Raw genomic sequence first — 11,719 nt, 5'->3', positions numbered from 1 at the left:
ATCCCATTCGTTTAGCTGCAATGCTAAATGCTTGTTTTGGAACCTGGATTGGATACTAATGGATGGCAGTTTTGCTGAGATGTTTGGCTACTGTATTTAGAACTAAATATGGCAACCACTGAATTGTCTTTATGTGGCAGACAGGCTATGAATTAGATTTGTTCACAAAAGCCTGTATCACAATTGATCAATCTAAAGAATAAAGACCAATTTCCTGATTGGAGGTATCAAGTGAGGGATTAAATTGATTACGAAAACTAACACATCTGGTAAATAAACTTCTGACTGTGGGAAGATCTCAACTGTGTCTCCTCGCGTCCTCTCTCTCCTCGCCTCCTTCTCAAACCCCATTGGATGAGAGAGCCAGAGGTCCCGCCCATCTGACCTTTTCCTACAATGGGTTTTGAGAAGAAGGAGAGAGGAGCGAGGACGCGAGGATACAATTAAGAATTGGCCATTGACATTTGTGCCCGCTTAATGGAGCGTCCAGTTTGCGTTGATAAACACGGAAGTGGGACTGAAACGTGAAAACAAATCTTTACCGCACCGCCTCACAAAGTGTTATGACACAGTCATTACCGATTCTTTTTCAACGTGCACAATCTTAGTTTAAGCGATTTCTGCTGTTATTTTGAATTAACCGTAATTATTTATAGCTCTGCTGTAGAGTAGATTAGCACAATGAAGAACTGTATTGCTGCTGTGATAACACTATGCATTGTAATGCAGGTGAATGGTGCTTTGGATTTCGAGAAAACGCGCACGGCATATTCTGCAAAGGCGAGTGAAATATCTTTAAATCTATTCAAATGTTGTTCAGTAACCTACGCTATCAATTCATTATGTATGGCATAGTAACATAGACTATTCAATGCTATTGCACAGATCTTTGGGTTCTCATGGGAGAACTGCGGTAAGCCAGACGACCCAGCGGTTCTGAAGACCCTAGCCCTGTCCCCGGACCCCATCACAGTTCCAGGGGACCTGACTGCCAGTGCGTCCGGGAACACAACGGTCGAGCTGGCCGCTCCCCTCGCTGTTAGTACTAAGCATGCACCAAGGGTGTCCTCATAAAATGCTCAAATGAGATCTTGAATGCTATTTGATTTCTTATGAAGTATACTGATTTGTTTAGGTAGCCAGCAGTGGTGGAAAAAGTACCCAATTGTCATACTTAATAAAAGTAAAGATACCTTAATAGAAAATTACTCAAGTAAAAGTGAAAATGACCCAGTAAAATACTACTTGAGTAAAAGTCAAAAAATATTTGGATTTAAATATACTTAAGTATCAAAAGTAAATGTAATTGCTAAAATATACTTAAGTATCAAGAGTAAAAGTACAAGTATAAATAATTTAAAATTGCTAATATAAAGCAAACCAGATGGAATAATTGTCTTGTTTTATTTAATTAACGGATAGGCAGGGACATGCTCCAACATTCAGACATCATTTACAAACAAAGCATCTCTGTTTAGTGAGTCTGTCAGATCAGAGGTAGTAGAGATGTTCTGTGTTTAGTGAGTCTGCCAGATCAGAGGTAGTAGAGATGTTCTGTGTTTAGTGAGTCTGTCAGATCAGAGGCAGTAGAGATGTTCTGTGTTTAGTGAGTCTGTCAGATCAGAGGCAGTAGAGATGTTCTGTGTTTAGTGAGTCTGTCAGATCAGAGGCAGTAGAGATGTTCTGTGTTTAGTGAGTCTGTCAGATCAGAGGTAGTAGAGATGTTCTGTGTTTAGTGAGTCTGTCAGATCAGAGGTAGTAGAGATGTTCTGTGTTTAGTGAGTCTGTCAGATCAGAGGTAGTAGAGATGTTCTGTGTTTAGTGAGTCTGCCAGATCAGAGGTAGTAGAGATGTTCTGTGTTTAGTGAGTCTGCCAGATCAGAGGTAGTAGAGATGTTCTGTGTTTAGTGAGTCTGCCAGATCAGAGACAGTAGAGATGACCAAGGATGTTCTCTTGATAAGTGTGCGAATAAAGCAATTTTCCTTTCCTGCTAAAGGAAAATGTATGGCGTAAAATGTACATCATTTTCTTTAGGAATGTAGCGAAGTAAAAGTAGTCAAAAATATCAAGAGTACAGATATCCCAAATAACTACTTAAGTAGTACTTTAAAGTATTTTTACTTAAGGACTTTACAGCGCTGGTAGCTAGTGGATGTAATTAACCAACCATTCGTTTTTGAGATAGGCATATGATATTACCTGTCTTTTTAATATATACATGTATATAGAATGAATAGGCTCTTCATGGATAAAAAATGGTCACAGTAAAAGCCAGTTGTACACACTATAGCCCTAATAAATCAGTTCTTCCTGAAAAACTTGCCAACAGAATTGAAAGCTGTTACTTAGCCATTTCAGTCTGTAGGCCTATTCAGACAGGTGAGAGCCTATTCCACTTTGTCTGTGTGTGTCTATTGTTGGCTCTGAGTGCTTCTGGGGGGAACTCTGGGTAGTTCTGGGTGGCTCTGGGTGCTTCTGGGTGCTGTGTTGTTAAACAGGTAGAAACTTGCCTGGGGCAGGTTTGTCTGACTCACTGTTCCCATGAGCTTCATGTGAGCAGCTCACCACATAAACCCCGCTCTGCTGCACTGATGACCCAAATAGATATGAAATATACAGTATACTTCCTGATACAATGCTCACCCATACAATGTAGAGTTCACAAGAGAAGGGATGGCATTGGCAGTGGTGTGGGCAATGTTCTGATCAGGAATGCACCAATGTAACATTGTTGCATTTTGGAAGTTTTTGCAACAGACTGCTTTCACGTAGTAGACATTCTGTTGTTCCTGAACTTGAATTGCTTTAGTTGAAGCAATACATAGAATTGTGACTTAACTGTTCTTCTTGGAAATCAATTACTTAGATCACAGTGCCAGATTATAATTTTCCTTCGCTACCAAGTAAAAAGACAGTAACTGTTCATAGTGTGGAACTGAGAAAAATGTATTTTATTTACCTTGGTTTCACAGTATGCAGTTACTGCTAACGTGACATCTTGGCCATGTTCTGTTATAATCTCCACCCGGCACAGCCAGAAGAGGACTGGCCACCCCTCATAGCCTGGTTCCTCTCTAGGTTTCTTCCTAGGTTTTGGCCTTTCTCTGGAGTTTTTCCTAGCCACCGTGCTTCTACACCTGCATTGCTTGCTGTTTGGGGTTTTAGGCTGGGTTTCTGTACAGCACTTTGTGGCATCAGCTGATGTAAGAAGGGCTAGATAAATACATTTGATTTGATTTGATTTGACGGCCCCCATTTATTTCCAAAACACAATACAATAGAGGCAGGTTACTGGTCCACCTGATTAAGCATGTATTTAATGTAGCAAAAATGACATTAACACATTTTCTGACCAAATGAGCAGTTACAGCCTTTTAGCTTGGTAGGGCAGTAATAGCCTAACCCAAATTCTTTCTAACATTGCAGAATTCCAATGGTGACATCATTGCAAGGGAAGAATATAACATTTTCTTCTTTGCTGTAAACGACTAGGGCTCAATGTTCAAGTCAAGAATAGCGTGGCATTAGACAAGGCTTTAAAACACCATGGCACTGGTCCTATTTTCTCCTCTTAGGTAACTTGACCAAGCTTGGTGGTACAACTATAAAATATAGTTTATTGACACCTTTTATTGTATTGATACTTTGTTTTTCATAACACCCTGGCCCTGTTTAGGATGCAAATTGGCCAGTCAACAGTCGAACTGTAGTTAAATAACAGTATTTTGTCCATAGGTAAATGTAACCTCGTGATGGCCTACCTTGTGGATAGGTGTACTGTTACTGTAGCCTTCCATGTTTTTCCAGACATCCCACTTAACTGGCCCTATATATTTCTCTCTTAGGTGAATGTGACGCTGGAGAAGGAGGTGGCAGGGTTCTGGGTCAAGATCCCATGTCTGGATGAGATCGGGAGCTGTCATTACACAGACGGCTGTGACCTGCTCAACCAGCTGATACCGCCAGGACAGGACTGTCCTGAACCTCTTCACACATACGGCATCCCCTGCCACTGTCCCTTTAAAGCTGTGAGTCTATACTGTAGGTCATCACCTGCCACTGTCCCTTTAAAGCTGTGAGTCTATACTGTAGGTCATCACCTGCCACTGTCCCTTTAAAGCTGTGAGTCTATACCGTAGGTTATCACCTGCCACTGTCCCTTTAAAGCTGTGAGTCTATACCGTAGGTTATCACCTGCCACTGTCCCTTTAAAGCTGTGAGTCTATACTGTAGTTCATCCCCTGCTACTGTCCCTTTAAAGCTGTGGGCACAATCATTTGAAACCATTTTGCAATTAAAAATTATCATGGACGTTCCTGGCCCTTCTATAGGCATGGGCGTTCCTGGTCCCTCTATAGGCATGGGCGTTCCTGGTCCCTCTATAGGCATGGGCGTTCCTGGTCCTTCTATAGGCATGGGCGTTCCTGGTCCTTCTATAGGCATGGGCGTTCCTGGTCCCTCTATAGGCATGGGCGTTCCTGGTCCCTCTATAGGCATGGGTGTTCCTGGTCCTTCTATAGGCATGGGCGTTCCTGGTCCTTCTATAGGCATGGGTGTTCCTGGTCCTTCTATAGGCATGGGCGTTCCTGGTCCCTCTATAGGCATGGGTGTTCCTGGTCCTTCTATAGGCATGGGCGTTCCTGGTCCCTCTATAGGCATGGGCGTTCCTGGTCCCTCTATAGGCATGGGCGTTCCTGGTCCCTCTATAGGCATGGGTGTTCCTGGTCCTTCTATAGGCATGGGCGTTCCTGGTCTCTCTATAGGCATGGGCGTTCCTGGTCCCTCTATAGGCATGGGCGTTCCTGGTCCCTCTATAGGCATGGGCGTTCCTGGTCCCTCTATAGGCATGGGCGTTCCTGTTCCCTCTATAGGCATGGGTGTTCCTGGTCCTTCTATAGGCATGGGCGTTCCTGGTCTCTCTATAGGCATGGGCATTCCTGGTCCCTCTATAGGCATGGGCGTTCCTGGTCCCTCTATAGGCATGGGCGTTCCTGGTCCCTCTATAGGCCTGGGCGTTCCTGGTTCTTCTATAGGCCTGGGCGTTCCTGGTCCTTCTATAGGCCTGGGCGTTCCTGGTCCCTCTATAGGCATGGGCGTTCCTGGTCCCTCTATAGGCATGGGCGTTCCTGGTCCTTCTATAGGCATGGGCATTCCTGGTCCCTCTATAGGCATGGGCATTCCTGGTTCCTCTATATGCATGGGCGTTCCTGGTCCTTCTATAGGCCTGGGCGTTCCTGGTCCCTCTATAGGCATGGGCGTTCCTGGTCCCTCTATAGGCATGGGCGTTCCTGGTCCTTCTATAGGCATGGGCGTTCCTGGTCCCTCTATAGGCATGGGTGTTCCTGGCCCTTCTATAGGCATGGGCGTTCCTGGTTCTTCTATAGGCATGGGCGTTCCTGGTCCTTCTATAGGCATGGGCGTTCCTGGTCCTTCTATAGGCATGGGCGTTCCTGGTCCTTCTATAGGCATGGGTGTTCCTGGTCCTTCTATAGGCATGGGCGTTCCTGGTCCTTCTATGGGCATGGGCGTTCCTGGTCCTTCTATAGGCATGGGTGTTCCAGGTCCTTCTATAGGCATGGGTGTTCCTGGTCCTTCTATAGGCATGGGCGTTCCTGGTCCTTCTATAGGCATGGGCGTTCCTGGTCCTTCTATAGGCATGGGCATTCCTGGTCCTTCTATAGGCATGGGCGTTCCTGGTTCTTCTATAGGCCTGGGCGTTCCTGGTCCTTCTATAGGCCTGGGCGTTCCTGGTCCCTCTATAGGCATGGGCGTTCCTGGTCCCTCTATAGGCATGGGCGTTCCTGGTCCTTCTATAGGCATGGGCATTCCTGGTCCCTCTATAGGCATGGGCATTCCTGGTTCCTCTATATGCATGGGCGTTCCTGGTCCTTCTATAGGCCTGGGCGTTCCTGGTCCCTCTATAGGCATGGGCGTTCCTGGTCCCTCTATAGGCATGGGCGTTCCTGGTCCTTCTATAGGCATGAGCGTTCCTGGTCCCTCTATAGGCATGGGTGTTCCTGGCCCTTCTATAGGCATGGGCGTTCCTGGTTCTTCTACAGGCATGGGCGTTCCTGGTCCTTCTATAGGCATGGGCGTTCCTGGTTCTTCTATAGACATAGGCGTTCCTGGTCCTTCTATAGGCATGGGCGTTCCTGGTCCTTCTATAGGCATGGGCGTTCCTGGTCCTTCTATAGGCATGGGTGTTCCTGGTCCTTCTATAGGCATGGGCGTTCCTGATCCTTCTATAGGCATGGGCGTTCCTGGTCCTTCTATAGGCATGGGCGTTCCTGGTTCTTCTATAGGCATGGGCGTTCCTGGTCCTTCTATAGGCATGGGCGTTCCTGGTCCCTCTATAGGCATGGGTGTTCCTGGTCCTTCTATAGGCATGGGCGTTCCTGGTCCTTCTATAGGCATGGGCGTTCCTGGTCTCTCTATAGGCATGGGCGTTCTTGGTCCCTCTATAGGCCTGGGCTTTCCCGGTCCCTCTATAGGCCTGGGCATTCCTGGTCCCTCTATAGGCATGGGTGTTCCTGGTTCCTCTATATGCATGGGCGTTCCTGGTCCTTCTTTATGCATGGGCGTTCCTGGTCCTTCTATAGGAATGGGCGTTCCTGGTCCTTCTATAGGCGTTTGGTTTTTCCTTTCAATAAAGCCCTAGACAACCAGGTGTGGGGAGTTCCTAACTAATTAGTGATGTTAATTCATCAATCAAGTACAAGGGAGGAGCGAAAACCCGCAGACACTCGGCCCCCCGTGGAATGAGTTTGACACCTGTGTTCTATAGGAATGGGCGTTCCTGGTCCTTCTCTAGGCATGGGCGTTCCTGGTCCTTCTATATGCATGGGCGTTCCTGGTCCCTCTATAGACATGGGCGTTCCTGGTCCCTCTATAGACATGGGCGTTCCTGGTCCTTCTATAGGCATTGGCGTTCCTGGTCCTTCTATAGGCATGAGCATTCCTGGTCCCTCTATAGGCATGGGCGTTCCTGGTCCCTCTATAGGCATGGGCGTTCCTGGTCCTTCTATAGGCATGGGCGTTCCTGGTCCCTCTATAGGCATGGGCGTTCCTGGTCCCTCTATAGGCCTGGGCGTTCCTGGTCCCTCTATAGACATGGGCGTTCCTGGTCCTTCTATAGGCATGGGCGTTCCTTGTCCCTATAGGCATGGGCGTTCCTGGTCCCTCTATAGGCATTGGCATTCCTGCTCCCTCTATAGGCATGGGCGTTCCTGGTCCCTCTATAGGCATGGGCGTTCCTGGTCCCTCTATAGGCATGGGCGTTCCTGGTACTTCTATAGGCATGGGCGTTCCTGGTCCTTCTATAGGCATGGGCGTTCCTGGTACCTCTATAGGCATGGGCGTTCCTGGTTCCTCTATATGCATGGGCGTTCCTGGTCCTTCTATAGGCCTGGGCGTTCCTGGTCCCTCTATAGGCATGGGCGTTCCTGGTCCCTCTATAGGCATGGGCGTTCCTGGTCCTTCTATAGGCATGAGCGTTCCTGGTCCCTCTATAGGCATGGGTGTTCCTGGCCCTTCTATAGGCATGGGCGTTCCTGGTTCTTCTACAGGCATGGGCGTTCCTGGTCCTTCTATAGGCATGGGCGTTCCTGGTTCTTCTATAGACATAGGCGTTCCTGGTCCTTCTATAGGCATGGGCGTTCCTGGTCCTTCTATAGGCATGGGCGTTCCTGGTCCTTCTATAGGCATGGGTGTTCCTGGTCCTTCTATAGGCATGGGCGTTCCTGATCCTTCTATAGGCATGGGCGTTCCTGGTCCTTCTATAGGCATGGGCGTTCCTGGTTCTTCTATAGGCATGGGCGTTCCTGGTCCTTCTATAGGCATGGGCGTTCCTGGTCCCTCTATAGGCATGGGTGTTCCTGGTCCTTCTATAGGCATGGGCGTTCCTGGTCCTTCTATAGGCATGGGCGTTCCTGGTCTCTCTATAGGCATGGGCGTTCTTGGTCCCTCTATAGCACAGGTGTCAAACTCATTCCACGGAGGGCCGAGTGTCTGCGGGTTTTCGCTCCTCCCTTGTACTTGATTGATGAATTAACATCACTAATTAGTTAGGAACTCCCCACACCTGGTTGTCTAGGGCTTTATTGAAAGGAAAAACCAAAAACCTGCAGACACTAGGCCCTCCGTGGAATGAGTTTGACACCCCTGCTCTATAGGCCTGGGCTTTCCCGGTCCCTCTATAGGCCTGGGCATTCCTGGTCCCTCTATAGGCATGGGTGTTCCTGGTTCCTCTATATGCATGGGCGTTCCTGGTCCTTCTTTATGCATGGGCGTTCCTGGTCCTTCTATAGGAATGGGCGTTCCTGGTCCTTCTATAGGCGTTTGGTTTTTCCTTTCAATAAAGCCCTAGACAACCAGGTGTGGGGAGTTCCTAACTAATTAGTGATGTTAATTCATCAATCAAGTACAAGGGAGGAGCGAAAACCCGCAGACACTCGGCCCCCCGTGGAATGAGTTTGACACCTGTGTTCTATAGGAATGGGCGTTCCTGGTCCTTCTCTAGGCATGGGCGTTCCTGGTCCTTCTATATGCATGGGCGTTCCTGGTCCCTCTATAGACATGGGCGTTCCTGGTCCCTCTATAGACATGGGCGTTCCTGGTCCTTCTATAGGCATTGGCGTTCCTGGTCCTTCTATAGGCATGAGCATTCCTGGTCCCTCTATAGGCATGGGCGTTCCTGGTCCCTCTATAGGCATGGGCGTTCCTGGTCCTTCTATAGGCATGGGCGTTCCTGGTCCCTCTATAGGCATGGGCGTTCCTGGTCCCTCTATAGGCCTGGGCGTTCCTGGTCCCTCTATAGACATGGGCGTTCCTGGTCCTTCTATAGGCATGGGCGTTCCTTGTCCCTATAGGCATGGGCGTTCCTGGTCCCTCTATAGGCATTGGCATTCCTGCTCCCTCTATAGGCATGGGCGTTCCTGGTCCCTCTATAGGCATGGGCGTTCCTGGTCCCTCTATAGGCATGGGCGTTCCTGGTACTTCTATAGGCATGGGCGTTCCTGGTCCTTCTATAGGCATGGGCGTTCCTGGTACCTCTATAGGCATGGGCGTTCCTGGTCCTTCTATAGGCATGGGCGTTCCTGGTCCTTCTATAGGCATGGGCGTTCCTGGTCCCTCTATAGGCATGGGCGTTCCTGGTACTTCTATAGGCATGGGCGTTCCTGGTCCTTCTATAGGCATGGGCGTTCCTGGTCCCTCTATAGGCATGGGCGTTCCTGGTCCTTCTATAGACATGGGCGTTCCTGGTCCCTCTATAGACATGGGCATTCCTGGTCCTTCTATAGACATGGGCGTTCATGGTCCTTCTATAGACATGGGCGTTCCTGGTCCCTCTATAGACATGGGCATTCCTGGTCCTTCTATAGACATGGGCGTTCCTGGTCCTTCTATAGACATGGGCATTCCTGGTCCTTCTATAGGCATGGGCGTTCCTGGTCCTTCTATAGACATGGGCGTTCCTGTTGCTTCTATAGGCATGGGCGTTCCTGGTCCTTCTATAGGCATGGGCGTTCCTGGTCCTTCTATAGGCATATCTGTCCATTTTCTTCCATTTGGTGCCTTTTGAACACAACCCTCCTACATGGTTTGTGTTGTGGAAAGTACCTGTTATTCAGTGGTTACCACTTAGGCTACTTCCCTCTTTCATATCCTCATCAGTGCAATGTAGTTATTGTCCTGTTTGTTGAACAGCAGCTAGACAAACAACAAAACGTTCTCTAAATGTTTTGTACATTTGCGCTTAACGTTCTGTTGCTCAGTACTCATTCTGTTTTTCCTCAAGGATACGTTGTATCTGTTTACTCAATGTCTATTGTGTTCAAATGACCTATTTCCTCTCTCCTGAGGGTGCATACCTTTTCTATACAGTAAAACATGCTTCGCTCAAAGGCTGTGTCCCAAACGACACCTTATCCCTGTATATATTTTGACCAAGGTGCACTACCTTTGAATAGAGCCCTATGGGCCTTGGTCATAAGTAGTGCACTATATAGGGTATAGGATGCCATTTGGGACAAAGTGGAAGTGTATTGGTTGAAACCTCTATTTCCTGTCTGTTCTAAGGGGGTGTACACACTACCAGAGTCAGACTTCTACCTCCCTGACATTGACCTGCCTTACTGGCTGACCAACGGACACTACAGAGTACAAGGAGTGCTGGGAGCTATGGAGAAAGAACTGGGCTGCCTCAAAATCACCTTCTCTGTCCACTCTAATTACTAAACAATGGATAAATGACCTTCTCTTTCCACTCTAATAACTAAATGATGGATACATGACCTTCTCTGCCCACTCTAATTAAATGGTGGATAAATGACCTTCTCTGCCCACTCTAATTAAATGGTGGATAAATGACCTCCTCTGCCCACTCTAATTAAATGGTGGATAAATGACCTTCTCTGTCCACTCTAATTAAATTGTGGATAAATGACCTTCTCTGCCCACTCTAATTAAATGGTGGATACATGACCTTCTCTGCCCACTCTAATTAAATGGTGAATAAATTACCTTCTCTGCCCACTCTAATTAAATTGTGGATAAATGACCTTCTCTGCCCACTCTAATTAAATGGTGAATAAATTACCTTCTCTGCCCACTCTAATTAAATAATGGATACAGGAAACATTATGTACCATTCAATGAGCTGGTGTACTGACAATTTCTCTTCTTTATTCTGAAGGGAACTTCTGCTCTCATCTCTTCTCGTCTCATCAAACCGCCAATTGAGAAGTGGACCAGTATACACAAAGCCTCTCAGAGTAGGAGTGCTGCTCTAGGATCAGTTTTACCTTTACAGTCGTAATGAATAAGAGGGGGGGTGGCTGATCCTAGATCAGTACTCTAAAACGCTTTGTGGATACTGGCCCTGTACCAAACAAGCAGTAACTGAGCTGCTACTGTAGTGGTACTGTAGTTTAGGATAGAATTCAGACTCACTTTCAGGTAAAACAGTTAAGTTGAGTGATTTTGCATGGCTTCCTACTGTACTGCTATGAACTTGTCATAACCAGTATGATTCTTTTTCATAATGTTTTACACTGTCTTTTTTATACAGAATTATTTTTATTAGATTTCTTCTCAAGGGTGAATGGCCACGGGTATGCTTCTATTGGTCATCGGCTTTTACCCTGGGTAAGGTACTGGTCACATGACAAGTAGTTTTAGGAGTTTTTAATTGTGACAGTCGTTTCTAGCTGATGCTTACTGTGTCATCCATTTTGGTTCTATGGGTCGTAATGCTACTTCCTGTTTCTAGTGGTGACACTTCTGATTTTACAACCCCTGGGAATATGTTGTTCTTCCTGTTGATGGTGTATTGATCAGTTTTTTTCTGAAGGTGTTTTATTGTTGACATGTTCAAAGTGCCTAAATAGACATGCTGGAAATGAGATCTGCAAATCAGGTGGGACTGTGTGATGTTTCAAAGGGAAATGGAATGAAAGCAGCCAATCAATTCCTACCCTCGTATAACACTGTACCAATAGGCTAATTCTATAACCAATTAAAGTGTTGTAAGGAATGTAAGTGCACTTCCTATCTTAAATAATAATTCTAATGAAATGGTTATCGGGTATAGAAGTCTTAAGGAATCAACACGAAAAATTGCACCTTGATTATTTAGAAATGACATGCTTACTACTATAATATGTTGGTCAATATTTCACTGTAAAAACATATTTCTTTTCAATAAAATAATATCCTATA

The 11,719-nt window shown here is 46.7% G+C and overlaps 1 protein-coding gene across 1 annotated transcript; it reads left to right on the top strand.

Moving 5' to 3' along the window:
- Positions 1–441: 441 nt before the first annotated feature.
- gm2a (ganglioside GM2 activator) lies at positions 442–11,719 on the top strand. The gene is made up of 4 exons (XM_055888274.1): positions 442–780; positions 886–1,038; positions 3,847–4,029; positions 10,079–11,719. Exons 1-4 carry the CDS (start codon positions 682–684, stop codon positions 10,235–10,237), a joined length of 594 nt encoding a protein of 197 aa, XP_055744249.1. The 5' UTR covers positions 442–681; the 3' UTR covers positions 10,238–11,719.

This window comes from Salvelinus fontinalis, chromosome 29 (genome assembly GCF_029448725.1).
Source record: "Salvelinus fontinalis isolate EN_2023a chromosome 29, ASM2944872v1, whole genome shotgun sequence".
In the NCBI taxonomy this organism is placed as follows: domain Eukaryota; kingdom Metazoa; phylum Chordata; class Actinopteri; order Salmoniformes; family Salmonidae; genus Salvelinus; species Salvelinus fontinalis.
Note: the sequence above shows the minus strand (reverse complement) of the source record. Positions and strands in the feature narration are given on the sequence as shown.

What these genes read in the sequence shown, in the direction of transcription:
- gm2a (XM_055888274.1), top strand. Translation starts at nt 682, where the DNA reads ATGAAGAACTGTATTGCTGCTGTGATAACACTATGCATTGTAATGCAG. An exon ending in AGCTGGCCGCTCCCCTCGCT is followed by an intron (nt 1,039 to 3,846) that starts GTTAGTACTAAG and finishes TTTCTCTCTTAG; the next exon opens with GTGAATGTGACGCTGGAGAA. An exon ending in GCCACTGTCCCTTTAAAGCT is followed by an intron (nt 4,030 to 10,078) that starts GTGAGTCTATAC and finishes GTCTGTTCTAAG; the next exon opens with GGGGTGTACACACTACCAGA.